Here is a 27,794-nt window from a genome sequence, read left to right on the forward strand (position 1 = left end):
CTAGTGTACATCGTACGCGCTGCCCAAGGCGGCCTTCCGCTGAATGCAAATCGTGAGCTGGTCGTGCGTCTGCGGATCAACCAGCCCGCGAGCTATATAGTACAAAGAGTCCACGCCCCGGGTGCGCCAGTGAAGGCAGGCGTGGAAGGTCTATCCAGATATGCTACTGTGAGAGAAAAGAAATAAAGTCCGATTTTGGTATCCGATGCCTGGGCCTTTCCTAGTCTATAATGAAAACGCCGGTGAGAAAGACTTTTCGCAAGGAGATGCTGTCGCTAAAGCAGGCAAGCAAGGAGATGCAGGCCGAGAGGGAGTCGCTGAGTCGCTCGAGGAACGCGGAGCCGGGAACGCAGGGGTATTATGGCACGCTGAGAAAGGAAGAGTCGCTAGGTATTAAAATGGGCGTAATCCCGGGGGAGGGCAGGAACCGAGCCGATGCGCCAGAAGATGATGGTACGAGGAGCAGTGCGGCGGTGTACGGTGTTGCGTTGTCGTTTGGTGTGGTGGCAGGGCAAGGCTGCAGAGCTACATTGGTCAGTCAGGGTGTTGATGCAAGGCGTTGCCGACCCTGGCCACTTACGAATGCGCGTGTTGGCATCCCTCAGATCCCAATTTCCAACGAACACCGAGGCCAAATCGAGCCTGTCAACCGACATGGGTAAAAGGATGGCGGCAGAGAGAGAGAGTGCGCAAGCAGGTGGTCGTTGGCCGGAACAGCTATCGCCTCTTGGGAGGCGGAGGCGGAGGCTTCGGCGTGCCCGTTGTATCATAAGCACCGCGGCCCATGTTGGTCGACTCGGAGTCTCTGAGGATCATGGTGACTGTGGGGATGGCGGCTGCTTTATATGTCAGTGATGGGTTTCACGAGGCGTCAGACACCCGGCAGGGCGGGATTGACTCACGGATAAAAGTGCAGAAGGGATCGAGAGCGTGGCGTCAGACGTGTGATCTGGCGTGCGAGGGAGCAGACAAGAAAAGGGACAGCGAGCGAGAGTGATGTGTCGGCAGCAAAGGCGCAGTGTTGGTTGGGATACGTGTACAGGGTCGTGTTCCAGAGACTACAGCCGGGCAGCGCTGGTAATTATTAGGACCGAGGACACTGTGTGCCTGTCAAGGAGTGTGAGAGTGTGGAATAGTGAAGGCAGGAAATTCCGGCCGGGCATGGCGTTCCTCATATAAAGGCGGCGCTCGTTAAGGGGGCCTGTCTACTGACTCTCTCGCCTGGGCCAGCGACGAGACAAATGGAAATGAGCGACAGTGCTTTTGGTATCCAAGCGCGACTCCATGACGTGCCGGGAGACAGGCCCCGATGCAGCGCGGCAGGGAACACGTTGAAACAGCCCCGAGAGAGTCCCTTTGCCAGATTGTGCAGCATGGATCTGCAGCTGAGTCCCAGCACAAGGGTTGCTAGCCAGGGGTGCTGCAGCAACGCTAGACGCTGGCTAACGGCGACGGAGCAGACAGCGCGCCCGCACGGCTGACGACTCTCCCTCGCCGGTGATATCTCACGGCACAGTCCCATCCCACGCGGGCGGGCGCGCGGCGGTGTGGCTCTTTTGTCGATGACCTTGGGCTGAGATGAGACCGTGTCAGCGACGGCCGGCCACACGGCTCCCGTGTGAGTGCCTACGCTGACGACCAGCCCGAGCAGCACCAGCCGTGGCCGTAGCCATGCCGACCGACCTGCGTGACTCGCCCGCCCGGCGCCAGAAGGCCTTTGGAACTCTCGACGACCCGCCGAGCCGCGGGTCCTGTTCCCCGTCGCCTTCTCTCGCACTGCCCTGTCCCGGGCTGTTGGAATGAGTGCACTTGTGCGCTCCTCCAGGACCAGTCTCCAGCCTCCTCCGCCCTGGCCCTGGGCTGCACGGCGTCGCCCGCGAGCGTTGCTTTTGCGCCTCCGCCGCACACGTCCTGCTCGCCCTTGGATGCAGCCGCCTCCTCTAGATTCTGTGCCGTGCTGGCAGACGCCGGGCTCCACGTGGGCGTCTGTCACTGCACCACCAACAACCTCGCGCTGCTATTCCGGGCGCGCTCGCGATGCATTCTCGTTCTGACCACACCTGTTCCCAAGCATCTGTGTAATCATCCGTAAGAGTGCGACGGGCAGGGTGCATCGCGTCTTGCCGCATCGGGACCCTGTCGCCTTCGCTTGGTTGTAGCCTTCTAGAAACCGACTAGAAGGCGTTTGATCAGCCGCGCCAGGTGGCACCTAATCGACTGTCACTCTCGCTCCAGTCAACGCCGAGGGGTTGCGCTGAGATGCGACGGGGAAGCGCCCGTGGCCCGGCATGGAGCCTCCAAGGCCAGCGAAACCTGCCTGCTTCATCGTCTGTGGTCGCACGTTGCGCTCGTCTGCGGGAGCGATCGCTGCAAGCCCGCCCAGGGGGATGGGTTAAGCTCGCTGCACACTTCCGACCTGCAGCGCATGGATCTGCATCTGTCTGGAGTCGTTTCACGCACAGTCACCGCTGCCTTTGCCCACGAGTGCTCGCCTGCTCGTCGTGTGGCCGCACTGCCTCCCTGCCTGCTTGCTTGTTTGATCACGGAGGTCGATTGCGCTTCCTTTTGCGCTTCGCGTGGAATCCGGCTTACAGCGACTCCTTCATATCGATAAACTTATAATAAGCATGTCAGACATGGTCCTGGGATAAACGCAATCGCTCCGCTGCCAATAGCATAATTCGCACCCCATCCTCCGTGCGATTCGCCAGGACCAGCCTCTGCATCCGAATATTGCTTGGCTGGGCATATGTCGACAGGGGCGCCGGCAGCAGCAGACTGAGACAGGCACACACCACCACCAAACTGTGTTCCGCCAGGCCATATTGCTTGCTTTGGAGGGAATACAGCGTGCCGTCAGCTCATTGCTTGGGCTCGGCGGCTGTGTTTCCGCAAGGCGAGGGATACCTGTTCCCCGACGCGGCTCCCGTTGCAGCACACGGTGCTCTGGCGGCTTTATTGTGGTGTGGACGAGTGCGCGGCTGGTGTGACCAGCTCCATCGCTGCTCGCCTGCGGCCGTTGGCTGCAGCGTCCCCAATGCGTCCTGCTCTCGAAGCCCTTCTCCACAGAAAACTTTTCTTCCTGAAATTGCAGCGCTGGCGTCTGCGCGGGGAGTCGGGAGTGTGGGTTTCGCAGCGGAAGCCAAAAGATAGGCCGCGCTAAGTGCTGCATCAACTCGCGTAGGTAGCGGGCTCCATCCCCGTGGATCGCAGCCTGCAAAGGCAACCCTGCCGACACGTGGATCGCCTTGTGTCTGGGAAAGGGGCGAGGATCCGGCCGCCATCGCTCATGGTCGCTGTGTTGTCTGCGCTGCCTGATGAGTCGTGGCACGCTGCGCACGACGGCGACGATGTGTATCTTCGACGGAGCTATAATTCCCGTCTCATTCGGACCGGCCGCCAGCCCTCGAAAGCGTCCACGAACACAGGCTGTCGGGACGACAACCGCGCCCATTAGCCGGTGGAGCTCGCCCCCGAATAGGAAATATGGCTTGGGAGGATGCGGCCCAAGTTGCATTCTTGCAACGTTCCACGGGCCTAACGGGACGTAACCTGCCTTCTCGAAGCAGAACCTGGTGAGCGGAACACTCTCAGCTTCGTCATCTCCAGCCAAAGAACGGCCAGACAAGCCATCTGTGCAAGTCCAAGCTGTGTCGGGTGTCGTGTGTCCAAATGTCAGGCTGTATTACGATCAGCCACAGGCGAAATCGATCGCCAACCCCCTGGTGCTCGGCCAGTATTGCGTCTCTGTGCGAAGCACACTCATCACAACAATTACGAGTCAAACACTACAACTCTGTTTACCCGGTAACAGGTACTTTTGTGTGCGTCGGCAGCTGCGGTGCGCCCTGCTGCGGCCAGCCAGGCTCGGTATCCTGCGCCAACCCATCATCACCGCATGGAGATCTGAGTGCCTGCTGCTGCAAATATCCGGCCGGCAGTCGAAATGGCAGACGGCGAACACCCGTTCTCTCTCTGAGGAGGCGTTCCTGTAGCTACGCCTTGCACATGTTGCGCTCCACCCAAACGGCTGCCACTCCATCCGCATCGGTCCTCGTCCTGTCCAAAAGCCAACCTCCAAACATAGTTTCACAATCCAGGGGTCAACAAACGCCACACTGCGCTCTACAGGCCGCTACTGTACGATCCGGCTGCCTAAAACGTGCGCTCGTCGTTCCGTCGCATCGCGGATGTGGGACGGCGCCTCGCTAACCCAACTATCGACGCGCCGCCGCACGTCTAAACGCACTGCGAAACTCTCGACTCGACACGCTCAAATCACGGCGCACGGCCGCTCGAGGAAAGGAGTAGGACAGATCTATCGTATCGCTCGTCTTACCTACTCGAATACCGAAATAGACATGTCTGCGACGACGACAGATATCGAATCCTGTGCCATGCAGCCCCGGCGCGACGTCCGCAGTGCGTCGACTGGAGCACCAAGATAGCACCGCACATCCAACATCCAACAATGCAGCCTGGCCGCCTGCAATCAGCTCACCTGCAGCCCAACGATACCGTCCGCCAGCAGCATCCAAGAAGCAGCGCTAACCTCGGCCCTTCTCGAGAGTTTCCAAATACTGATCGCCCGCAGCAGCCTAGCACTCAGCCCTACCGCTTCGCTTCGGTTGCCCCATCCCTACACCTGCCTGCATACATGCACTTACATGCTTACATACGCTCTACATATTATTCCTCATCCGCACCCAATCCTACACATCAGCCTCGTTTACGCACTCCAGGACACTGCTCACGCACTTTTCTACCAGTTCTTCGGCACGCTCTTACATCAGCGCTGTGTATGTGTGCATTCCCGGAGCGGTGAGCAGACTGCATGCTGAGATGTACGCGTGGTGCTGACCGGCACACGCGTGAGTAGGCGTGAACGGTGCGGGCCTGCCCGTCCACGTGCGGACCCACATGTTTGTCGTCTGTTCCTTTCCGCCTTGCGGATGAGGCCGTCGGGCGTAAGTATCTACAAGGTGAGATTGGGGTAGATATGTAAATTTGGAGCGCGCATGCATGACGTGCTGGGAGTCGGTAGGGCTGAGGTGAGTGAGGATGGGTAGGGGGTGTGCTGATGCTGAGTGCATGAGGGGGTTTTGGGAATGCGGGTAGGAGAGGCATTCTCGCGACACCGCTAGTATGCGGGTGGTGACGGAAGGAGATGCTCAGCATGCATGCAGCGTACCTGTGGGACGGTAGTGATGATGGTATGTTTTGAGTCACGCGTGGACCTTGCAGAGTGTCGTTTTACGTAGTTGCGTTATGCCTCTGTGTAGTCTATTTATCGAAGTGTAGAGTCATAGGGTGGGCTATTGCATCGTCTCGCGGATTGATTCCCTTGCTGCGCCAGCGGTGTTGAGTGCGTCCCAGGATGCTGCAAATTTCCTAAGTACTTGTCCCAATACGGTCCTTTCGAAGATCCTACCAGATACTTAGCGTAGCATAAGTTGATGAACGCGCAGCGTCGAGCCGTTCCTGTCGAATTATCGCTGCTTTGCTAAAATTCCAATCCGCCTTTCCATGGTATGGTCAGGAGAAGGAGTGAATACAAAAATAATGATAAAAGGTGACCTCCCTGCTTAACGCGTCAGAAATAGGCGTAATGGACTACATCGCTAAACCCAGATTTGGCTCGAGTGCAGTGTCTAGAAGTTGAAACCCCCAGCCCGTAGATCGCCTCTGAAAACCTCCCCATTAGCCTATCCACTACAGTACGCTTATTTCGACGTCTTCGTACCTGTTATAGAACCATAAGGTCTCATTTAGTGCGTGGACCGGCCTAATGGCTTATTTTCGCTAAGAGGGGGTAAACACAGAGAAGTGACATGTGAAACGTATTTGGATCGGGATACTGTGTCATGAACACCATTCGTTGATCAAAACTAGAATTCATGTCTAATATCCAGGGAACCAGTTTTCGATCATCAGTAAGAGAGCTCAGCTTGGAAGTGAAGCCATCACCGTTTGCATACTCCATTTTTATGCTGTATCAACCTCCCAGGTTCCTTCGATCGCTTATCGACATCCTATCGTACAGCTTCTCTTTTAGACTAGTTTCCAGGCCCGGCTGATCGTGTTGTCGTCTTTTTCTTCATCGTTATCATCGTGTATATCTGCGCTTTCACATGTTTCACTCCCTTTGCACGTCGTCTCATTTTCTAAACCCTCTGAGATGGCAAAGTTAAGTCGTAGCTAGCGTCTTGTAACCGGGATCGTCAGTTGCAACAGTATCCTCGAATCATGAGAGAATTTCTAAAAACCAGGCTTTGGCACCCTTCATCCGGTGCTGGCGATGGTAAAGGAGAGCGAAGCCCAACATGGTGTCCAGCGCAGGCCCATAAGAAGATAGGTTTCCGGTCCCGACTGCCTTTCCGTGGCCCTTCAGTGTCCGCTGGAGTGACTTCTTTGCTTCAAAAACTTGTCTTAGCTTCGCGTAGACAAGACCTGAATTGCTAACCATCTATAGCGTTGAGGTGTGCTCCGGTCCCAATGTCTTCTCGTAGCCCTGGAGTGCTCGTTGGCACATCTTCTTTGTCTCGCTAAGCCGGCCTAGGCCCACATACAGGCTGCCTGAGTTATGGCATGTGTCGAGTGTTCCGCTGTGCTCCGGTCCCCATGCCTTCCCGTAGCACAGAAGCGCCCGCTGGTACATCGTCTCTGCCTCCTTCAATCGAGTCTCGACCGCGAGTAGAAGCCCCCAATCGTTATTTATCCACCCATGCCTGCGTATGCTCGACTCTCCCAAAGGGTGCTCTCGCGTCAGCCACTCGCAGCATACCCCAGCAGTCGCTTCCGCTTCTTCCATGCATCTGCATCATAGTCATCTAGCACATCCGACGCCACTATACCGCTACAATGCGGCCGACAACCCGCCGCTCCTCACCTTCTAGCAGTCATATACACTATTTATGCAATACTAAGTGCATTGCATGGCTGGTGCTACCTTTCCGTGCATCTGCAAGCGAGTAGCATGTGAGAAGGCCAACTGCATCTGCGTACGCTAGTTCATCCTGCAACACGAAGTATGCATACTAGAGTATTGATTTATTCATATTCATTATCACCTTCGGCATCTTTGATTGCAAGTGCAACCAGCTCGTACCAGAACTCGCCGTGGTCTAGGCACCCCCACAGCTTGAGTAGGCATACCACTTCCTCGCTCTACTTCTGCACCTATTCGTACAATATCATCCACATCATTAATACGTTATGGTCGCCGTACTCCTGCAGTTCAAGACGTTCTCCTCAATGCATTAGGTTCTCCCAGGTCTTATTGTAGTGCTCAGCGTAACTCGACGCAGATAGGTTCATCTCCTATATATACAACCTGGCTTGTGTCAGTGCCAGAGGAATCCTAGTTAGTTGTTTGAGAATTATGTCTGCGTCTACCAATGTTAGCCCTTTTCCCTCAATACCACGGAAAAGACCGTAAATTTTACCCTCAATTGTTCTCACAGCATTGGTTTCTAGGATCGCACTTGCCTGCTCCCGCTCGACTATCCCGAGCTTGAGCCCTGAGCCCAGCCTTTGCAGACATGCAAGTCGACTAGTGATAAGAACGGACCCTGCTCTGCGCTGGGGAGGTGTCCTCACATTGTTCGCCTGCGTGTCATTTTGATCATTATGGTGGCGATCAACATTGTCAAAGACCAGAAGCCAGTGTTGGTTGGTGTCGAGAGACAGCCATCGGAGGCATTCACGCAGCGCTGCGTCGATTTCCATCGTCGACTGCTCCAGCTTTCTCCTACCCTCCGGTGTTAGCTCGTCCTGCGGTAACCTCTGCACTATGTTCGCGAATGAACTGCCTCGGGCTGACCTCCGACTCCCCATCCAACCGGAAGATGCTACTGAAATCGCCTCGGTGTTTCCTTGCGAATTCAACTGCTAGCTTTATCTTGCCTATACCTCCAAGGCCATGGAGAATGACAATCCTCTGTCGACTGGTGGATGCTGTATCTCTGATGAGGAAGTGCTCTAGTACTGCATTTCTGCATTACGTTGGACGAATCTGCCCACCATTGGCACGCCTTTGAGATGTGAGTCAACTTTGTGCTTCCCGTGGTCTGCCATGTAAGTCAACTCCTGCACTGTTTCATTCGTTGCGAGGATGAATTGTTACACTGAGACCGAGCCCGCAGAAGCGTATGCGACGCATCGATCATTTCCGTAACGACTTCTGCTACTGCTTCAAATGCTTCCTCTGCTGCTTTTCCGAATTTGTTCATATTGAAGTGGGCGCGCGAGAGCGGTTACTTCCTCGTTGCGTCCGACAGGTCGAGGCAGCCAGAGCTTTGACTAACCACAAACCTCTGTATATCATCAGTCTCAAAAGTTCGGTAGCATTTAGGGATCCCTACTGTTCGTTCCTGACCTCCCACAATTCTCCCTACGTCGCTAGCTTTGGGTTCATAGAAGCACGCAAGCTGCGTCTTGTTCTTCTCGCCTCGCATCTTCTTCCAAATCCCGTCCACTAAACCCTGCAAATACGCGTCCCCCGGCTGTAGTATCTCAAGCGCGGTGGCCTGCACCTGATCCTCGTGGTACTTGCGCCGTGCCGCCTCCAGCATCTCCATCTGGTTCATGCCGCCCGCACCCCTGAACGGCACACCAAAGAAGATCACGCCAGTAGTGGACTGAAATATCTCAGGCCACTCGCATAGATACTGCTTAGCTTCTAGTAGTGCCTACACGACTTAGCTACTAGCAAATCGTCTAGACTACTTTTCATCCTCACCTTGAGTACGACGACCAAGCCGTCGAAGCAATGCGCTATAAATAGTGGCGGCTGGGACTTGGTATCCTAGTTAAATCAGTGGACGTATGTTTACAGGGAAACATTAACATTAGTACCTTTCTCTTCCGCGTAAAGTTGCGCAGTAACTACTCTGCCACCGTAGATACGTGTTTTTGCATTGCCTCCTTGCCAAACCACTACAACTCGTATTCATATCGCATAATACGCGCATTCAGCGCGACAGCCGGGAGCAAGCTTTTGCACTCAAGCCAGTTGATCCACTATGAGGACTCCCAGTCCCCACATTCTTGGACCAGCTGTCATCGGGATGGGCGCCGAGGCCATGGACCGCAACGATCTTAGTCCACTGTAAACCTGAGGAAGTTGAGCACTTGGTGAACTTGCTTACTCGATAGTCTGGGCCTGCTCATTCTACAATGAGTCCTCTAGGATGCTGTGCCGCCGCAGTTCTGGCTCCGTTCACGAGCCAACAGATATTTACTCTGCGCACAGGCCCGACGTGCACAGAGATATTGGTTGTAAATCAAAAGAAGTTGAGCTCGTTAACAACTACGAGCCTTTGCCACCAATCTATTCGAGGCTCAGATGAACTCGGACGCACCACGCAGTTCCAAGCACATTGCATATACACGGCATCAGTGAGACACATATAATCACAACAAAAATTGCAGAGTATCCATGATTCATACAGCCTTGCGGCATGCTAACCCACGCTCCCAACCAAAAATGCATGTTCAAACCCAAGACTAACGCCGCACACTCATACGTCGGGGTATTAATGCAAGCCAAACCAAACCAAAACGCTCAATACACGTCGCTCACCCCCCAACTCACCCCCTCCCAGCCTTATATAGGCCGGTCAGACTTTGTATACTCCTCGACTCAGCCAGATCCTGCATCTCGATACTCTCACCAGCTCCCACAGTTCTACCATCACCACCATCATTAACGATCGTATCCCCATCCAATGCTGAAGTCGCACGACATCCCTTGGCTTTAGCCTTAGCCTTATCCCTATACTCCTGTGCCGCATTCAGCAGCATATTGCACTCGGCAGCGGTTCGCTCGACAGAATGCCTGATATCCTCAAAGTTGGGCCGATGATCTGTAAACTACTCAGAAATACGGGGCGGGGCGTATCTGTTGCCGGTGCCCGCAATGCCGTCCGCGCTGCCGTTAACAGGTTTCTCGGCGTCGGCGTCGCCACTGAGGCCATCGCGGGTGCGGGCATGTGTGGACTTGGGGCCGTGCGCGTCGATGTGGGAGAGGGAGTGCCAGAGCAATGCGGTACTGGACTCGTAAGTATACATTAGAGAGGAGGAAAGGGAAAGGGGAACAGGAGAATAACGTACCTCGCAAACGTAGCCAGCATTCCAGGCCACAGAAACACCACGCTCGCAACCGCCCGCCCGTTATCCCGGTACCGCATCGGACTCCCTCCATACTCAGCGAGTAGGCGCGAAGCCGTCGTCGCATCGGTCCCGGTCACATACGCGGACCGCGTCGCGAGGATTACCGTGTATGCGAGCGCGCAGGAGAGCGTGAACAGACATGCCAGGACGGAGCATATGCGCCATGCAAGTTTGACGGAGGGAATCTCCTTGCGCTCGGGCCAGAAGAGGTCGAAGAAGAAAGCAGAGCCGAAGATGGTGGCGACATACACGCCGACAAAGATGTTGTAGGAGGCGATGCCGACGTAGTCGTTGTTGTGGACGGTGGCGGATTCCGGGCCAGGAGAGTGCGCTGCGACGAAGTCTTGTTGGTCGACGTAATCTACAGAAACTTAGTATGCAAAGCAAATCAGGTGGTGGTAATATAGGGGGAAATATGCATACCACTAAGCGCGGCGGTGCCCAGACTCTCGCTCACAACGCAGAAGATCATGGCGATTTGGTATACAATGAACTTTGTCCGGCGAAGGTGGTACTCCTTGTTCCACATGTAGCTGTTCTTGAACTTGCCCCATTGCATCTCCTTCAGGTCGAGGCCCCATATTACGGCCATGGCTTGCTAGGGGTGAAGAATGTGTGCGGCGTAGCTAAACAGAATGGAGGGATATAGAAGGGAGTTGGAATTTAAAAGCGGATGGCTGGGGAGTGGGATGGTGTGGTGGTACTGTGTACACGTAGGCGGGGCGCGTGGAGATGGGATGTCTGGTAGAACTGAGTCGGGATGAGCCCTGTGATTGTATACTTTTCCTCCTTGCAAGAGCTGTGGAAGCAATGACGACCGTGCTACTCGGAAATAGCCAAGGACGTCGACGGCTGCTTGCTCTCGAGAAGCTGAAGTTGGGCGAGATGAACCAGCGCGGCGGGCGACTTTTGTTCGCAGGCGCATTCGGCCGATCAATGCTTATTGTTGCCGCTTGGTATACTGCTCGCCACATTTATCAGCGCCATACGGCATCCGAGAGCCGCTGCGCGCCAGTAGCATGCGCGTGCCGGCAAAACACTACATGCGGACTGACAGGCGCGACGTCATCGCCAGCGGGCGCTAGCGCGACGATGTCATAGCGGGCCTGTCGTGTACATGCCAATTTGAACCTCAACCTTAATCCAACATGCACATTTGCATTACCAGCCCTCCTACACGCTAGTCCGTCTATCGTGAAATCAACATCGGAAGGGGATACAAGTAGACATCATCATGATCACCTACGAGCGAACTAACCCTCACGTACGCATTGCTCATCGCCGCGCGCATCCGACGGTTTGCTTAGCGAGATGCGACACCTGTGGGGAAAACACTTTACTTATCAACCAATGCCTCACACACCGTCGCTAGTCCCTGACCTCCATATCGCGCATCTTGTAGATCTTAGCTTATTCCCAGACATTACCGCATTGCGTGATGTTCCGTAATGCGCAAAACCTCATGCCTTGCAGAGCAACTCAGCAAATCCTCGCGCTTGCATTTAGTCATCGGCGATATCGAAGACACGGGCACTCTCGAAGCAGACATCCTTCGCACGACCGGCCCCCAGCGGGACCGAGTGCGCCACCATGCACCCCGGTGCGGCGGGGACTTTGCTAGGCTTTGCTAAAGCTTGTCTTCGCTTGACCGCGCTAAGCTGCTAGATCTGACGCAGATACGCGCGATGTCCGTTTGGTGCCGCCGCCGTGCTGACAGAGTGCGTGCTACTTTGCCCGCCACTGGAAATCAAAATATCGTCGGTTTCTGACATCTGGAGCTGGCTATTTCAGCGAAGCGAGGTGCTTATTGCAGACCCTGTGTCTAGTCGTCACGCGGGTGTGAGGCAGGGGTCGATGGCTTGTCTATGGGCAGTACCTCGGATTGGTGGAGATGCGAATTTTGATGACCTGGACAAACATACAAATGAAATTCATGTGATGAGTCTGTTGAAAGCTTCCGTGGCTCTTCTGTTGTTTTGGTTCCTGCACATATTCGAATTTGCGCTCAAATCTCAGCCTAGAACCACACCCACGGACACCATCCATTCTCAAATCAAGGCCCATCGCATCTCCGCGCGAAAGGCCGACCATCCGTATTACTCCCAGCACGCACCACAATCTTCACATTCCCCCACCCTCAAGCTCAACTACTACGTCTTCTTCGCTTCTACACTCGGCTTCAGGATCCCCGCCACAACACTATCCGCCATCCACCCGGGCAAGCACGTATACAGCAAAAACCCCTGCACCCAATGTCCCCAATACCCAACCACCCACCTATGCCCATGCCCGACCCTCGCTAGCGCCGCCCTCGCCATGATCTCCGCGGTGGGCATGAAAACCCCCGGCTTCATATTAGGATCCTTCTGTAGCTGCTGCGTGTACGTCCCACCCACGATAACCTCCAAGATCTCAACTTGGGATTTAGATTCGTACTGTTCGGCGGCGAGCGCCCGGCTCCACGTGTGCAGCGCGCCCTTGGTCGCAGAGTACCCCGCGACGTAGGCCTGGCCGATCTGCGACTGCGAGCCGCATGTCAGGACAAGCGTGGGGGAGGACTGCGCCTGGAAACGTGGCAGGATAGCGCGCGTTAGTTTCAGGGGAAACGTAATGTTCAGGGAAAACACGGCGTCGATCTCGGCGGTGGTGTAGTCCTCGAAGTGCTTGAAGTTGGACGACAGCGGTGCCGTGCCACCAACGTTGTTGACCAGGATAGTGAGGGGGATATCGGTTGTGGTCGCGACGATGCGGTCGATATCGGCATCAGTGAAGGCGGAGGCATCGACTGCGATGGTGCGGAAGTGGCGGGCGGGAAAGCTAGCTTCGAGCTCTGAGCGACAGCGGGAGAGTTTGGCGGTGTTGCGGCCGTGGAGGATAACATTGAAGCCGCGTTCAGCTAACTGTCGTGAGAGCTCCCATCCGATGCCGTCGCTGGCTCCGGTGACTAGAGCCCAGCTAGATTCTCCATTAGAGTCCTGGCGGAAATACTTGGGGAGGCCTGAGCGGTACAGGTAGTGGACTAGCGGGAGAGGCATTGTGGAAGAAATAGTAGGGGTCGGGTTGGTCAAGAAGACAAGGCTTGACCAGCTGATGATGCACTGATTTTTTTTTCGTAGTAGGCCTGGTGAGGTGAATTTGATCTGCCGTGCAATTCTTTGAGTCGCTGATGTCCAGTCTCTCGTTCTGCCCTTCTGAATGAGCAGGAATCCTCGCCGCATTTATACCCATCGCTCATACACCCTCGCGCCATAGTTTGCGACAACAAAGCCATACATTCAGTGACATTTCAACGCTCTTGAGCGTAGAAGTCGAATTTCGGAGGGTCTTTGATCGACCATCGGGCTAATATTGTTGCAGAAGCGGAGTGAAGTCAAGCCGCTGCTCCTGGTCAGGAAACGTCCGTGCGTACGGACGAAAGATGGAGCTATTGTATATAGGCGGGCATGCCACACCTCTCGCGCGAAGAGCATCGACTCACGACTGAAGACAAGTTATAAACCATAATAGTACACATCCTTCCTATGTTCATTTCAAAGTGAGACAACCAGAGCGGACTGCAGCCAAGATTGTTCGAGTATATTTACGATGCAAACGCAAATGAAGTAAGAGTGATGGATTGTTTAGGCGCGATAAACTGCCCATATAGGCCTAGGCGGGCGCCTACCGGTCGAGTGCGAAACACCTTCTGCTAACAGAACTGGCTCTGAGACCAAGAGACTTTCTTTTGCAAGCTGCGCCTTCAGTTCTAGCAAGAACGCTCTCGTCGTATCAACGGACGAAGAGTCCGGGCCGAAACAAATAATGCAGATCTCGAGCTCCTTGGCGGCGTGTCTCACAGCCAAGTCCACCCTCCCATACTTCCTCCAACCCACCGCTGCATCGTGATGCGCAAGCCCCAATGCCTCGCCTACGATGGCTTCTTCCTTTAATATCCTTACCAACTCGACCTCGGCTTTTGGTATAGCCGACCTCCACAGCTGTCTCCGTTGGCATCGAATCCGCGCGTCCAATAGAACCATTCGTGCTCTGCGAATGTCACTTGCTTCAGCCCCGGAGCCACATGCCACGCACGAACACACGAAGCCATACGCGGACAGTTTCTCACGTCGCGCACTTCCAACCTGATATGGTCGCTCATAGCTCAGAAGGATCTCCGTGTTCGCTGGGATCGCCGTGACAGCATGTACTGTGACTTTTCCCAATCGTGAGTTCCAGGCAAAGCTCGCATTCGGCACGCACGAATGGTTGAACCGCGCAGCCTGGGGACAAATCGACGTGCGAGATCCAGTCTGCCAAGCATTGGAGTTGAAAATGTCGATAACCTTGGCGTCTCGGGTTGTCGCGGTCTGAGCGTATAAGGTGAGGTAGTTCTCTTGCTCGGATTTAGTGATATTCAAGAAGGCGGCCAGGACGGCGGCATTGGTGCGCGGCTCGCGTACGTTGAAGAGCGGTGTTTCGCTGAGGATCAGGGTGCCAGTCGGGATTAGTTTGGTAGAGAAGCAGCCGAGACCTTTTTCGGGAGAGGGAGAAACGGTGTAGATGGGCGTCATATCGGTAGTTGTGAATTTCTCTGTACGACTATGGAATATACGGCTGCCATCGTGATCGTACGGCTGGTGGTGAGCACAGAGTGTCGTGATTGTTGACAAACATTCGGAACTGTCAGCCGAAATTGTGCGGAAGACGGCATGACGTCACTCCTCCAGGAATCTCATGTAGAACACTTTTATCTCAGGCTTGAACGAGTGACAACCAACAACGTACAGTCCTTTGGAACACCGGCTTCTCTAGAACGTGTACAAGCTAACCGCTCAAAACTTTGACGTTCGACTGTTGTGAGGAGTTTTGGTTGTTTTTAGCCAGCTATGGGGTCATTTGATGATACTACTGTGCAGCATTAGAGCTGCTCGGTACGCTTATACCTTCTGGATCATTTCTATACCTCTTTCGTAGCCTTGTAGCGCCATTGGCACCGTTCTCGACCTCTTCTTATTCCTCTGCCTTCTCATAGCAAGTCAATGTGTATTTGACTGTACGCCTAACTAGAGGAAGAATTGGACGCTGGACTTCTACGATCCGATGTCATTGACAGGATGAAGGCTCGCTTCCCACTTGCAGATGCCAATGGTGAAGCGGAGCGTTTACCTAATGGCAACTTTGGAGCTCTCGGCCCCAAGGGTCGCTTTCCTTGAAGCCTGTCTTTGCGATAAAGCCGTGGCGGTTTCTGGTGGAGGCTGGCGTAGAGTCAATTTACTGATGTACTTTCGTTTGTGCGTCAAACCAACTTGAGTAATTTCATAAACCTCGCATTCTCTTGGAAACCTCGGCGTCCATGGAAATGGTTCAGCTTGTAGCAGTGGTGTGCAGAAGTCAACTTCTCCGACGATGATCAAGCCTGCAAAACGAGGGATGGCGTTCCTTCTTCACGGCCTTGAGGATACCGCTTGAATTTCCCCATAACAGTAGTTGTGTTTTCTCAAAGTCCAGCTCGACGAGAAGATGACTGAAATCCCTTCCCTGGGAGAAAGTCTCGAAGCATTCGACGCAGGTGGTGAAGGGCGCTGCCATAGTAGCAAGCGACACATGGGGATTCTGGAGTGTGATGGAGTGCCAGGAGGCTAGCATAGGCTCTATTTTTTTTTTGGCTCTATTTTTTTTTATGTCCGAGGGACAGCTGAAGACCTGGGTGGGCTGAGGTGCAGCCTGAACGTCACAAGTGTCAGTGCGAAGCCCATCCCGTATCTGGATCGAAGGCTTCGAAATGCGCCTTGCGGTTACCGCTGACCGGCAGCGCATGCTCAAGGGAGAAGTGGAGTTACACGAATGCGCAACTATAGTACAGAGTACGATTGTGACGGAGCTTTGACTTGTTCCATGAATATGCACATAATTGTCTAAAGAGTGAGGCGATGGACAAAGTCACCACTACCTCGACAGTGTAGCCTCTTAGATGAGGTACCTGAACCCTCTGACCAACTTCGTCCCTTCCTCCACGGACACACCTTCCGTCTTTGCGGTCTGCTCGGCCACATCCCCGCTCGTCACCCACGCCGCCTCGCCCTCGTCGATCTGCTTGTTCAGCCGCTGGAGGATAATCTTGAAGACCCAGCATCCGAAGATCGTAACGCCGAACATGGCCGTGACAAGCCCGTAGCTCTTCCTGTACCCGTTCGCCTTCATGTTCCAGACATACGACCCCGCAATGTTGCCAAGCTGCGAGAACGCGTTAATCATGGCAATAGCGACTGCGCGCTTCGCCGGCGGACGCGGGAAGGAAGACGAGATCCAGGAGTAGAATACGATGAAGCCTGCGTAGGCGGAGGCCTGCAGGAAGAGCGCGACATATCGCGCGGCAACGTTCTCAGTAGACATGCTGATGACGAAGCCGACGATGCCGCCGATGATGGGGCCGACGATGTGCCAGAAGCGCTCCTCACAGCGATCCGCGTGCCATGCGTTGATCAAGCTGACAATGCAGGCAAATGCCCACGGCGGGGCGCTCATCAGAAGCGTGGGGACGTATCCGAAGCCGAGAGTGCCGGTGAGCGTGGGGAAGAATGCGTTAAAGGAGAGCCCAACGACGTAGGCAGTGAAGGTGAGCATCATAACGTAAATCTTCACGTCCTTGACGGCCATGAGAAGTCCGCTAAATGCACCCATGGTCTCGGAGTCCACGTCCGCCTCACCAACATCCTCCGTCATGCGCAGCACAGCCACGGCGCCTTCTTCCTCCGTAAAGCCTCTGGTATTGTGCGGCAGATCGGGCAGAATGAAGATGGCGAGGATCGCGATGAACATAGTGGCTGCACCCTCAATCCAGAACAGCCATCTCCAGGCCCTGTGACCGAGCGTGCCCTCCATGTTCGACAGCACGCCGGCGCCGACGAGGGAACTGAAGGCGTTCGAAATCAGGTTACCACAGAAGAGGATGGCGTTGCGCTTCGTGAGTTCGCGGCGAGTGTACCACTTGGATAGGATGAGGAGGGCTCCAGGAAGGAAAGCGGCCTCGACGAAACCGATGCAGAAACGGATGGCCACCATGCCGCCGAAGGACGTAACGTTGCCGGAGAGCGTTGAGATCATTCCCCAAATGAGCATGACGATACCAATGTACCATGATGGGCGAGGGACTTTGTTGATGATCCTGGACTGTGTCAGCATGCAGGCCAATTAGTTAGGGCGGCCTATCTCTTACATGTTGGACGGAATTTGCATCAGAATGTAGCCAACGTATACTGCAGGCGGTCAGCTACCTGTTCCTTCTGAAATAACCCAGGTGGTATACTTACGAATACTGAGGCAAGTCGCATACTGCGTCTCGTCGAGACGGAGGTCAGCTTCGAGACCCTTGAGACGTGCAGCTCCCAAGTTGTTTCGATCGAGATAGTTCATGATGTACATGAGGACGAAAATCGAGCATCGCAGGTCCAACTTCATCTTCAGCCTCTTCTCGACCTGTTTCCGCCTCTCGGGATCCATCTGGCTCGCGTGGATGGCCTGGCCAACCCGCTCCAGCTCCTGCGCATCCAGGTCTTTGACGTCGGAGGCAGCCATGACGCGACGAAAAACGAGAAACGGGATGAACGCGAGAGGAGGGCAGCGACTGGCCTTTATCTCCTATTGCCTCGTCTCGGGGTAGCTCGCGGAGTCGCGGGAGAAGGCTTTGCCCATGGAGTCCCCACACCCCAGGAGCCGTCCTCCGCTTACCAAACGGTCACATCGCGAGGTGTTTCCTTGAATCGCGCGCAGACAGTGTCAGCCAAGACAGCGCATCTTTACCGCATCGAGCGGTCGCCTCGGTGCGCTAATGCGGGGAAGCAGCCATGTTGCAATCGTTTGCAAATCGATTCGAGTTCGACGTGGCGGCAGAGGTTGTCGGCACGACGCTGCGCTGCGAATGCTTGTCGTCGGCAGACGTGGGGATGATGGTGCACGCATAGTGTGGGGGTGCGACACTACTACGCCAAATCGGATGCAACACCAGCGGTCGTGATTGGCAGATATCACGGGAAGACGCACGTGAGGGTGAAAGGTTACGTTCCCAACACGCTACGCAGTGGGGCAATGGCAGACTAATATTGAGCCGCATTATGAGGCTCAAAACCACGCGGTGCAATCTCGGGTCTTGGAGCGGTGAGCTTGTGCTATCGGGAGAAACCGCCTTTTATGGTTTCATCAGACGTTTAGTGAACCTGAAGACCAGACATAGGCGACATCGCGGGATGAGCTTCTCGCACCTTGGCGTCGTTTTCGGTCAGGTTCCGAAGTCGTGGTAAAACCTCTCCATAATGCGCGACGCTTCTCACAAGAACAAAGTCTACCTCGTGTGCTGCAGGTAATAAGCATAAGCGTGCAGGCGGAGATATCAACAAGTTTGCGTATACGATTGGTGTCCTTGGACGAGTTGCCACATTACTCGCCGCGGCTGGCCTTCGTCGAGCAATTTGAGGCGAGTATGGCCTCGGTCTGGACCAAAGTGGCAAGACAAGCCTACACGATGCTGACGGGCATGGGATGTCCATTTCCATAACGGACTCCCTGCTGGCACCGAAACGCCACTGGAGGAAACACGGCAGAAAGAAGTCAACTCCCAAGGACTTTGCGAAGTCTGGTCTGCACATCAAGACAACTTAATCCGATGCCGACGCAAATATATTGGTTACTCCAGGCTTTCGACCCTATATGTGGAAACAGTAACGGAACACAGCAAATGGAGGCTACAAAAAGCTGACATGGTGAAGACCGAAGAACGGTTAGAACGTTCGAAGCAATTGCTCGCAGCGATAGTTAGTGGAGAGTTGAAGAGAAGACGTGTACGAAGAACGAGTATGCACTGAAGCAAGACAAGATGGCTGGGAAAGTGGAGTGGCCCGTGCTCGCGCGTGTTGATGACGTTCTGTCAACCAAACATCAACACCCATTTTGCACCACGTCCAGCCTGCGCGGCGCACTCCACCCCACACGCGCATTCACATCGCGCTTTTTCCTTCTATACACCGGTTTAATTCTGCATAATATCGCAATGGCCGACCGCCCGCCGCCCACCGTTGTTCCGCGCGCATCGCGACGCGCCAGGCTGCCCTCGTTTGTGCGCCTACCCATGCTGATCATCCTGAACATCTGCTTGCAAAGCGCGCTTTGGACGGGTGCGGAAAACGTGCTCTCTCATGAGCTCGGCGCTGTGAGCAAGGTTCCGCGACCCGGGCAAGAGCAGGAAGGGTTCGGGGAGCTTACAGAGCCCATCGTGCGGCTTGTGAGCAAGATCGCGTTGGTGTCTGTCGCGTGGAAGCTGCGATATGACTGTAAGACGCGCGCTGGAATATCTATTCGAAGACAACGTGCTAATCTACGCAGACTTCGACATCGGCGCGCTTACAGCCGTCATCAACATCCCCTTCGCCTTCCTCCTCACCACCTTCTACAACATCTCCCTCTTGACTGCCGCCGCCCACGTTGCCATCGAAGTCATCTCCATCGCGCTCCCAACGTACCTCCTCCGCCCCATCGCCGACATCAACAACCCGGCCGTCCCGATCCGCAACCGCTACCTTCTCAACAGCTTCCAGGTCTCATGGTCCAACACCGCGCTCGCGGTTGGCGTCTACGCCACCGTGCTGTACAGCTCCCTGCAGACAAACTGGCTCACCATCTTCCTCATCAACCACTTCGACCTCCCCAGTGTCGAGCTCGCCCACGACGTCCAGGCCGCGACTTTTATCCCGAAGCTCCTCGTCGCGGGCTACGCCACGAAAGCCTTCCTCTTGGATCCCGCCATCGGCGCGCAGCCTGAGACGGGTGCGGTGACTCCTGTAGGCCCATTCGAGCCTGCCACCGCGACTCTCCCGCAGACGCTGAAGCACAACTTCTGGTTCTTCAGCAGGCGCACGCGGACGCTGATTCAGCGGAGCGCTGTGCTGAGCACCTTCCTACTTGCGAACACTGTCCTCAGGGGCGCGACGCTCGAGGGAAGCGAGATTGCTGGCTCTGCTGGGTACGCTGGTGTGTGGATCCTCGCAGCCAACATCTGCGCTGCGTGGTTCGTGTGGACTGGCGATGCCGATCCGTAGAGCGAGAACTGGAGAATAATTGCCATGGAACGGGGATGGGGCTGAGGTTGTGTCATCGATGACTTCATGGGATGGACGGCCCAAGTTCAAGGTGGAACGTGGACGGTCGGGGGCCACAGTCGAAGACGAGTTGGTGGGATATAGGGCGTGTTTCTCTGGTTACTCTAGATACCAATTTCTGTTTTACAGGCTGCGCACGGTGTGCGCGCGAGGATAGCGATTAGTCTCGAAATGAACGACATATGCATTGCTTTCTTATTGTTCGCACAGCATACGGGCTAGGCAGTGCTTCGCGGCTTCCCAAAGTAAAAGCAGCGCTGGGTCAACTCTACATAAGAACCGACGATAGGAACCGTGAGCAAGGCGGGAGACTCTGTTCTACAGGGAGCTTTGATACGTAGCAGACACAAGGACGTCGAGAGCACATAATTTGCTGTTCTATGCAAGAAGATGGACATGCATTGATACGAGACAGGACGCAAAGAGATGTTGGATACAATAAGATACTCAATGAAATGGTTCGAGACCAAAGGAAAAACAGGCGTACAACAGTGACATAGGAAGGGTATCTTCGTCCCTCAATCCAATCCCGGCGTAGCCTCCAACCGAAACCGACGTATCCCGCCCAGACCCATCCGTATCGTACAGCGTGGTCATACAGCCGCGTTCCATGGAGCACATGATACGTTTCCCAGCCCAGATAACCCAATCCTGTGCATGATCTGCTACTCGGTAGCGATCAGTCCTTGTCATCCCCATCATCTTCCTTCTCCGGCGGCGCAACCGTCTCCATCTCCACCACGCCAACCTCATTCCCCTTCCTGTCCCTACTCGTAATCTTGTACTTCCCGCCCTCCCACAAATCCTTGAAGGTAAGCTCCTTCGTGCGGCCCAAGCTCTCGATATCGCCGATCCGATCCAGCGTCGCCTCCAGGAACTTCTCGAAGCCCGGCTCGCTGCAGATCTGGTTGAACGCGCGCTGCATGGGCACGCTATCCGCGCGGACCTTTGCGTGGCGGTCGATCGCAAAGATGGAGAGATCGTGGTGCTGGCGGATGAAGTCTGCGCGCGTCATGATGTAGCGCGCCTGGTGGAGCGGGATCTCGGGGAGAATGTGGCCGATGGTGTCGTCGTATGTCTTGTCCATCTCCTCGTATTTCTTGTGGAGGGCGAAGGCCAGCACCATCGCCGTGGACGCATATTTCTGCTGGTCCATGACGTCGTCGTCCATCTCGCTGCCGAGGATGCCGCAGTTGTTCAGGAACCACGTCTTCTCCATTTCACAAATCTCGTCGCACTTGTGGATCATGTCCTGCGCTTTGGCGACGCGGTTGAGGAAGGTGAGACGCCCGCCGATTTTGTTGTAGACTTCAGTGAGGACCGAATCCGGCGTGGCTTCTTTCCAGTACTTCATGCGGTAGTTTTTGAGGGCTTGCATGGCGCGGTCTTTGGGGAGGTCCGAGACTTGGGTCACTTCCATGCGAGTCGCGTGGAGCTTGAGACGCTCATAGACCCAGTATTTGTCCGAGTTTATGATGACGGTGGCGAGGTTGGAGGCGGCCCATTGCTCGGCGCGCTGCTGGATGAGCTCGATGAGGTCGCGGCCGTCGTCGTCATCCCTAATGAGATGGGCCTGGTTGATGATCAAGACAAGTGGTCGCCCGACGCGCGCACGGCGCTTCAATGCAACCTTTTCGAGCTTGTTGAAGGCGCGCTCGATGTCTAGAAGGGCGGAGGCATCGCGCGGTCCGCGGATGGAGAACAGGGCCCCGATGTTGTCTTCGTGGAATTCGAAGTCTAGGGCGCGTCCCACACGGATGCGAAAGATCTCAGGATCAGCGTGGGCTTCCAGCATAGCCACTCCTTCGCCATCTATCTTTGACATGGCTTCGATCAGCATGGAGCTCTTTCCGGTGCCCTTCTCGCCGATGAGCAGATGGTAGCGGCCCTTCTCTTCACCGCACATGATTCTATCGATGCGTGCCTGCTCCTCGCGGGGTATCCAGCGATCGTACTCGCCCCCGTCCTCAGAGCCCGGTACGGAGACGTTCGCGTGCGGCGCATTGGGGACTTCCTTGCCGACGGCGGCCAGCTCGAGGACGGGATCGCCGGGGGTAAAGGCGTTCTCCATCTTGGACAGCACATTGTGCTTGTAGTACCGCGTGTAGCTGTAGCCGACTATGCCGAGGATCAGGATGGAAGCGCCCGTGGTCGCGGCCGCTTCGAACATCTTGAACGCCGTGCCCTTGTACTTGTGCCACTTCCCTCCGTCATCTTCGTTGGCTTGTTCGGTGGCATCGTCGACGGGGTTGGGCGCATCGTTGCCGGGCGTGGGTGGGCCTGCGGGCGCACGTCAGGAGCTGCATGATGGTATAGACACGGTGGTTGTCCTACCACTCTGACCGGTCAGGGCGCGGGCGAATGAGGGCTGCAAGGCTGCGCGGCCAGCCGGCTGTAACCGCACAAAGGAGGGATGTGGGTGCTGGCGTCGAAGCGGGACATGGGCACGCGCAATGGCAGTGGTGAGGGCGGACCTGTGCATGAACATGTTTGACGCGCAGCTGTGTCGCGCACCAACACGGGTCGCGGCGAGGCCAATTGAGGCGACGGCAATCAAATGTCAAACGAGGAACATGCGTGCGCGGCTACCAGCAGCAGTCGAGGGCCAGCGAGCCCCGGCGCGGTCTTGTAGGTGAATCGGCGGACTGCCCTGCCATGACGCCGAATTGCAATTTCAAGGCGTCCGTCGCTGGGGACGGGGGTCAGTGCATCCTGCAGCGCTCGGGATGGGACGGGCACGCCCGCGGGCGACACGCCGCCGTCGAGGAGGTCCATTGCGGCGTCGCGCAGACGCAGCGGTGCCCGAGACTTATATACACGCCCAGCACGCAGCCAGCAGCGCGCAATGCCGTCCGATCCGCCGGCCAGCAGATTGGGGGCGCATCATCCGCGTGCCTGGGAAGACGGCCAGGGCTGCTCGGCTGCGTCGGAGAAGCCCCGGGTTAGCGGGATGCGGGCCCGTGTGCACGACTCGGCTCGAAAAAGTTTTGGACCATCGAGCTGCAGCTGTCTCCCTTCTCGCATTCCACTTGACGCGTCCATTGTACATTAATGCTCCTTTTCTGTATATTATCTTTACAGTAAAAACCCGCTCCTTCCTTGTCAGCTGCGCTCTTGGAGTTGCGATCGGATACAGTTGCACTTTCCCTCTTCGCCATCATGTCGTCCAACAATGACGCTTCCAAGCCAGGTGAGCACCCACGCCCCCACACCGCCCCTAAACCCGCCAGCCTTGGGCCAGCATGCGTCTTTGGGACTTTTTGGCTGACCCCAACCGTCGAGCAGAAGCCGGCGAGGCCAATGCCGTCCAGCAGACCAACGGAGACGGCCCCGTGGAGCCGAAGGGAGACGAGGTCGCCAACGGCCACGCCGACAGTATGTCAGAACATGGAATACCTGAAGCTATGGACAGCACTGATGGAGGTGCAGCCATATTCCAGATAACGGTCAAGCTGCCGCATGCGCCGTATGAGCACGCCATCACTGTAGGTTGAGTCACGGTTGGAGGGGTAAACAGCGCTGATGGAGAACAGATTTCGACAAGCGAACAGGTGCAGGACCTCCGCCAGGCCATCATCGAGACACCTCAGCTGTTCCAGTACTCCTGCTTCCATCTGGAGATCGATGGCCAGCGCATCAACGACTATGTGGAGCTATCCGAGGTCCCGGGTCTCAAGGCGGATGCCGTCCTCACCCTCGTTGAGGACCCATACACCGAGAAGGAGGCACGGATGCACGTCATTCGCGTTCGCGAGCTCATTGGCGCCGCGGGAGACCGCACAGATGCCCTCCACGGCATCATGGCTGGCATGTCGCTGCACGACACCGTTGGGCAGGAAGCGTCAGGCAAAGGAGACGAGTCGACCGAGCAGACGCCCCTGAGCACCTACGACTTCAAGGCTGGCGGTTCAGTCAAGACACTGCAAGCACCGGCCCAGGAGCCTGCGCCAAAGACGATCAAGTCCATCTCCGTCTCACCCTGGAACCCCCCACCGTACCACCTGCGATCCAAGGGCCATCTTCTATACCTCCTCCTCACCACCAACGAGAACGAGCAGCACCACATCACAGCGACTGTTTCTGGCTTCTACGTCAACAAGTCGTCCAACGCCAAGTTTGACCCGTCTCCTCGGCAAGCACCCAAGGCCCACTCGGCCCACTCGCTCCTGACTCTTCTGGAAGAGCTCTCTCCTTCATTCTCTCAAGCGTTCCAGTCATACCTCGAGCACACCCAGAAGCGAGACCCACTCACTTTCTTCCAGCTTTCCAACGCGATTCCAGCCAACCCGTGGTTGGTCCCTGCGGCTAACTCCCCGCATACCACACATCAGCCCGATCTTGCGCGGACTCAGGAGAGCTATCTGATTTCGGGCGTAGAGAACACGGAGACGCTCCGTGATTGGAATGAGGAATTTCAGTCGACCCGAGAGATGCCCAAGGAGGCGGTTCAGGACCGTGTCTTCCGCGAGCGACTTACCTCGAAACTATTTGCCGACTACAATGATGCCGCCACCCGCGGTGCTATGCTCGTAGCCCGCGGAGAGATTGCTCCTCTTAACCCTACCGAGGCCAGAGACGCGCAGATCTTCGTCTACAACAACATCTTCTACTCTTTCGGTGCTGACGGTGTTGGCACTTTCGGCACCGAGGGTGGCGACGAGGCTGCGCGTGTTGCGGTTGGCAAGGACGTCTTCGGTGTCCGCGCCGTCAACAACTTGGACATTCCCAACTTGTTTACGTCCGGTACTGTCGTTGTAGACTACCTCGGCAAGCGCATCGTTGGCCAGAGCATTGTTCCAGGCATCTTTAAGCAGCGTGACCCTGGAGAGCACCAGATCGATTATGGCGCAGTTGAGGGCAAGGAGATTGTCGCGGACGACAAGTCCTTCATCCCCCTGTTTGAGCAGATGTCCAAGGCACTCCGTGTCAAGAAGCATCCTGTTTGGGACAAGGACAACGTACGACATGAGCTCGAGGGTAGCGTCGAGACCAAGGGTCTTATCGGTACCGACGGAAGGCGATATGCTCTCGACCTCTACCGTCTTACTCCCGTCGATGTTAGCTGGATTGAGGAGCACTGGAGCGAACCATCTGAGGATGGCAAGGAGAAGGAGGAAGGCAAGGACTACCCTCACCGCATGGCAACCCTGCGACCAGAGCTTGTGGAGTCATTCGGCCGCTTGAAGCTTCGCGAGTACGTTAAGAAGGAGCTCGAGAAGAAGGGCGAGGCCAAGAAGGAGAAGGAGGAGGAGAACAAGAAGACTGACGGCGAGTCGGACGAGGTCGCCAAGGAGGAAGCTGAGGCTGCTGACCAAGACCGCGTCGATATCTCTGGCTTCAGCTACGCTCTCAACCCGGATGTTTTCTGTGGTCAACATCCTCAAACCGAAGAGGACAAGGCTGAATGGGCCAAGGATGAGGCTGAGGTTCGCGCTGCCTGCAACCATTTGCTCTTTGAGGTTATGCCGCGTTTGATCCAGGAGCTCAAGGACGGCGATGTTGGATTCCCAATGGACGGCCAGTCGCTGAGCCTTCTGTTGCACAAGCGTGGTATCAACATCCGCTACCTAGGCGAGCTGGCGGAACTCTCGGACAAGGAGGACCCTCGTCTCCAGGCTCTTAGGCGCCTTGTAATCCAGGAGATGATTGCTCGTGGATTCAAGCACTTCGCGAACTCGAAGCTGCGCAATGTGTCCGCTCCTTTCGCCGCGCCCTGCGTTGCGCACTTGCTCAACTGCCTTCTCGGTGGTGAAGTTAACGCAAAGCCTGTAGCTGAGAGCGATGCCGACCTGAAGGCACTCTACCCTGAGAACGACTTCAGCTTCGAGAAGTTGACGCCTGAGGATGTCAAGAAGGAGATCACTGCGCAAGTTGCTCTGAGATACCGTTTCGAACTCGATGAAGCTTGGATTGAGCCTGGCAAGAAGCTGCAGATGCTTCGTGAGGTAGCTCTAAAGCTTGGTCTACAACTCGAGAACAAGGAATACGCGTTCACGAAGGAGACCGCGGCAAGCGAAACGTCGACCGCTGCCCCCGCCACCAATGGCACTTCGACCTCGAGCAAGAAGAAGAAGGGCAAGACTGCGTCACCCGCTCGCGCTGCTAGTCCTGCGCCACAGAAGACAGTACAGACTTTCCACGCTGATGACATCCTCAACATCGTCCCGATCGTCAAGGAAGCGTCGCCAAAGAGCTTGTTGGCCGAGGAGGCTTTGGAGGCGGGCCGCATGTCGGTTGCCCAGGACCAGAAGGAGTTGGGACAGGAGCTCCTCCTGGAGTCTCTGACCCTACACGAGCAGATCTACGGTGTCCTGCACCCAGAAGTTGCACGTGTCTACCACACATTGTCAAACTTGCTATTCAACCTTGATGACAAGGCGGCAGCTCTTGAGCTCGCTCACAAGGCAGTCATCGTTTCTGAGCGCACCCTTGGTGTTGATCACACCGATACCGTGCTGGCGTACCTGAACCTTGCTCTCTTCGAGCACGCTACCGGCAACGGCAACACTGCTCTTGTCTACGTCCGCCATGCCCTGGAGCTCTGGAAGATTGTGTACGGTGTCGACCACCCTGACTCCATCACGACGCTCAACAATGCGGCAGTGATGCTTCAGACGTTGAAGAACTTCCCTGAGTCCAAGGTTTGGTTCGAAGCCTCGCTCAGCATCTGCGAAGAGGTTTCTGGCAAGACTTCGATCAACACCGCTACTCTCCTCTTCCAGACCGCACAGTCTCTTGCGCTTGTTAAGGACATGTCTGGCGCTGTCAAGCGCATGCGAGAGTCATTCCATATCTTCAAGGACGTCCTAGGCGCTGACGACCGCAACACCAAGGAGGCCGAGCAATGGCTGGAGCAGCTCACTACCAGCGCCGTCACACAGGCAAAACAAAATCAAGCTCTGGCTTCTGGCCGCCTCCGCCGCCTCCAGCTCGGCAACCGCGGTGCTCTGCGCCCGCAGGCCGCAGTAGGACAGACTACCAACGAGACAACGACTGCGAACCGCCCGCGCAGCGGCACTAACCGTGTCGATCAGCGGAGCATCGAAGAGCTTATGAAGTACATCGAGGGTGAGAGTCCCAAGAAGACGCCTAAGAAGCGAACTCCTACGGCAAACCCTAAGCGGAGGGGAGGCAAGGCTTCCTCATAGCGGACTTTAGCATCGATATCCGTTCAACCTATATCGACATGACCAAAAGTACACATTGCTTTGATTTTACGGCCGACATTGACTTGTTTGTAACATTAGCCATTTAATGCTTCCCTTTGTACGCTTGCGCTGCATTCTTTGGATTGTTCGTCTTTGCGAAAACATCTCACCTTGGTCGGCTGCGGATCATCTTTTGTGTTTGGATGTAGGGCTGGTTTGGCGCATGGGAGGGATTGGAATGGGGCATGGAGGGTGCATGGGTGGGAGACGTCCACAACGGTTGGGTTTAACGATGCTGTATTATACAATGGGGTCGTGCATGGCGGGAAAGGGAGGGTGGAAAAAA

General features: G+C 55.7%; 13 protein-coding genes across 13 annotated transcripts; 4 read left to right on the plus strand and 9 right to left on the minus strand.

Annotated features, from left to right (window-relative positions):
* Window positions 1-230: 230 nt before the first annotated feature.
* CC84DRAFT_1176315 (uncharacterized protein) lies at window positions 231-662 on the plus strand (the record flags this gene model as incomplete). Its single annotated transcript, XM_018180211.1, has 1 exon — window positions 231-662. The coding sequence occupies one exon, from the start codon at window positions 231-233 to the stop codon at window positions 660-662; it is 432 nt and encodes a 143-aa protein (XP_018036651.1).
* Window positions 663-874: 212 nt separating this feature from the next.
* CC84DRAFT_1245481 (uncharacterized protein) lies at window positions 875-2,129 on the minus strand (the record flags this gene model as incomplete). The annotated part of the gene is made up of 2 exons (XM_018184183.1): window positions 875-2,014; window positions 2,061-2,129. The coding sequence occupies 2 exons, from the start codon at window positions 2,127-2,129 to the stop codon at window positions 1,172-1,174; spliced, it is 912 nt and encodes a 303-aa protein (XP_018036652.1). The 3' UTR covers window positions 875-1,171.
* Window positions 2,130-3,111: 982 nt separating this feature from the next.
* CC84DRAFT_1205828 (uncharacterized protein) lies at window positions 3,112-4,212 on the plus strand (the record flags this gene model as incomplete). The annotated part of the gene is made up of 2 exons (XM_018181999.1): window positions 3,112-3,575; window positions 3,702-4,212. Exons 1-2 carry the CDS (start codon window positions 3,487-3,489, stop codon window positions 4,210-4,212), a joined length of 600 nt encoding a protein of 199 aa, XP_018036653.1. The 5' UTR covers window positions 3,112-3,486.
* Window positions 4,213-6,466: 2,254 nt separating this feature from the next.
* Window positions 6,467-6,712, minus strand: CC84DRAFT_1046574 (uncharacterized protein; the record flags this gene model as incomplete). The annotated part of the gene is made up of 1 exon (XM_018173421.2): window positions 6,467-6,712. A coding segment is annotated over one exon (246 nt), but the record flags the coding sequence as incomplete, so codon positions are not given.
* Window positions 6,713-7,284: 572 nt separating this feature from the next.
* On the minus strand, window positions 7,285-7,920 carry CC84DRAFT_1164594 (uncharacterized protein). Its single transcript, XM_018178518.1, has one exon. It carries the CDS (start codon window positions 7,726-7,728, stop codon window positions 7,321-7,323), a length of 408 nt encoding a protein of 135 aa, XP_018036655.1. The 5' UTR covers window positions 7,729-7,920; the 3' UTR covers window positions 7,285-7,320.
* A 1,508-nt stretch (window positions 7,921-9,428) lies between these two features.
* CC84DRAFT_1120091 (uncharacterized protein) lies at window positions 9,429-11,168 on the minus strand. The gene is made up of 3 exons (XM_018175572.1): window positions 10,597-11,168; window positions 10,114-10,534; window positions 9,429-10,051 (listed from the first exon to the last, which is right to left on the minus strand). Exons 1-3 carry the CDS (start codon window positions 10,763-10,765, stop codon window positions 9,874-9,876), a joined length of 768 nt encoding a protein of 255 aa, XP_018036656.1. The 5' UTR covers window positions 10,766-11,168; the 3' UTR covers window positions 9,429-9,873.
* Window positions 11,169-12,089: 921 nt separating this feature from the next.
* On the minus strand, window positions 12,090-13,492 carry CC84DRAFT_1164596 (NAD(P)-binding protein). The gene has a single exon (XM_018178519.1). The coding sequence runs from the start codon at window positions 13,389-13,391 to the stop codon at window positions 12,324-12,326; it is 1,068 nt and encodes a 355-aa protein (XP_018036657.1). The 5' UTR covers window positions 13,392-13,492; the 3' UTR covers window positions 12,090-12,323.
* A 249-nt stretch (window positions 13,493-13,741) lies between these two features.
* CC84DRAFT_1164597 (SET domain-containing protein) lies at window positions 13,742-14,798 on the minus strand. Its single transcript, XM_018178520.1, has one exon. The coding sequence runs from the start codon at window positions 14,721-14,723 to the stop codon at window positions 13,794-13,796; it is 930 nt and encodes a 309-aa protein (XP_018036658.1). The 5' UTR covers window positions 14,724-14,798; the 3' UTR covers window positions 13,742-13,793.
* A 704-nt stretch (window positions 14,799-15,502) lies between these two features.
* Window positions 15,503-15,846, minus strand: CC84DRAFT_756882 (uncharacterized protein). Its single transcript, XM_018187324.1, has one exon. It carries the CDS (start codon window positions 15,796-15,798, stop codon window positions 15,544-15,546), a length of 255 nt encoding a protein of 84 aa, XP_018036659.1. The 5' UTR covers window positions 15,799-15,846; the 3' UTR covers window positions 15,503-15,543.
* Window positions 15,847-16,119: 273 nt separating this feature from the next.
* CC84DRAFT_1187241 (MFS general substrate transporter) lies at window positions 16,120-17,652 on the minus strand (the record flags this gene model as incomplete). The annotated part of the gene is made up of 3 exons (XM_018180915.1): window positions 16,120-17,317; window positions 17,369-17,408; window positions 17,463-17,652. The coding sequence occupies 3 exons, from the start codon at window positions 17,650-17,652 to the stop codon at window positions 16,120-16,122; spliced, it is 1,428 nt and encodes a 475-aa protein (XP_018036660.1).
* Window positions 17,653-19,195: 1,543 nt separating this feature from the next.
* Window positions 19,196-20,240, plus strand: CC84DRAFT_1092114 (uncharacterized protein; the record flags this gene model as incomplete). Its single annotated transcript, XM_018174434.1, has 2 exons — window positions 19,196-19,475; window positions 19,528-20,240. 2 exons carry the CDS (start codon window positions 19,196-19,198, stop codon window positions 20,238-20,240), a joined length of 993 nt encoding a protein of 330 aa, XP_018036661.1.
* Window positions 20,241-20,839: 599 nt separating this feature from the next.
* Window positions 20,840-22,748, minus strand: CC84DRAFT_757129 (uncharacterized protein). The gene has a single exon (XM_018187326.1). The coding sequence runs from the start codon at window positions 22,468-22,470 to the stop codon at window positions 20,980-20,982; it is 1,491 nt and encodes a 496-aa protein (XP_018036662.1). The 5' UTR covers window positions 22,471-22,748; the 3' UTR covers window positions 20,840-20,979.
* A 605-nt stretch (window positions 22,749-23,353) lies between these two features.
* On the plus strand, window positions 23,354-27,779 carry CC84DRAFT_756947 (uncharacterized protein). Its single transcript, XM_018187325.1, has 4 exons — window positions 23,354-23,490; window positions 23,583-23,675; window positions 23,730-23,785; window positions 23,834-27,779. Exons 1-4 carry the CDS (start codon window positions 23,460-23,462, stop codon window positions 27,446-27,448), a joined length of 3,795 nt encoding a protein of 1,264 aa, XP_018036663.1. The 5' UTR covers window positions 23,354-23,459; the 3' UTR covers window positions 27,449-27,779.
* Window positions 27,780-27,794: the final 15 nt, after the last annotated feature.

The sequence above is a fragment of the Paraphaeosphaeria sporulosa genome (genome assembly GCF_001642045.1).
Source record: "Paraphaeosphaeria sporulosa strain AP3s5-JAC2a unplaced genomic scaffold CC84scaffold_5, whole genome shotgun sequence".
NCBI classification, from domain to species: domain Eukaryota; kingdom Fungi; phylum Ascomycota; class Dothideomycetes; order Pleosporales; family Didymosphaeriaceae; genus Paraphaeosphaeria; species Paraphaeosphaeria sporulosa.

Bases quoted from the DNA above. Each gene is read 5' to 3' on its own strand.
- CC84DRAFT_1164594 (XM_018178518.1), bottom strand. From the start codon at position 7,728: ATGGAAATCGACGCAGCGCTGCGTGAATGCCTCCGATGGCTGTCTCTC.
- CC84DRAFT_1120091 (XM_018175572.1), bottom strand. From the start codon at position 10,765: ATGGCCGTAATATGGGGCCTCGACCTGAAGGAGATGCAATGGGGCAAG. The intron at 10,535-10,596 runs GTATGCATATTT...AAGTTTCTGTAG, and splicing joins GGGCACCGCCGCGCTTAGTG to ATTACGTCGACCAACAAGAC. The intron at 10,052-10,113 runs GTACGTTATTCT...TTACGAGTCCAG, and splicing joins ATGCTGGCTACGTTTGCGAG to TACCGCATTGCTCTGGCACT.
- CC84DRAFT_1164596 (XM_018178519.1), bottom strand. From the start codon at position 13,391: ATGCGGCGAGGATTCCTGCTCATTCAGAAGGGCAGAACGAGAGACTGG.
- CC84DRAFT_1164597 (XM_018178520.1), bottom strand. From the start codon at position 14,723: ATGACGCCCATCTACACCGTTTCTCCCTCTCCCGAAAAAGGTCTCGGC.
- CC84DRAFT_756882 (XM_018187324.1), bottom strand. From the start codon at position 15,798: ATGCTAGCCTCCTGGCACTCCATCACACTCCAGAATCCCCATGTGTCG.
- CC84DRAFT_757129 (XM_018187326.1), bottom strand. From the start codon at position 22,470: ATGTTCGAAGCGGCCGCGACCACGGGCGCTTCCATCCTGATCCTCGGC.
- CC84DRAFT_756947 (XM_018187325.1), top strand. From the start codon at position 23,460: ATGTCGTCCAACAATGACGCTTCCAAGCCAG. The intron at 23,676-23,729 runs GTATGTCAGAAC...ATGGAGGTGCAG, and splicing joins CGCCAACGGCCACGCCGACA to CCATATTCCAGATAACGGTC. The intron at 23,786-23,833 runs GTAGGTTGAGTC...GATGGAGAACAG, and splicing joins CGTATGAGCACGCCATCACT to ATTTCGACAAGCGAACAGGT.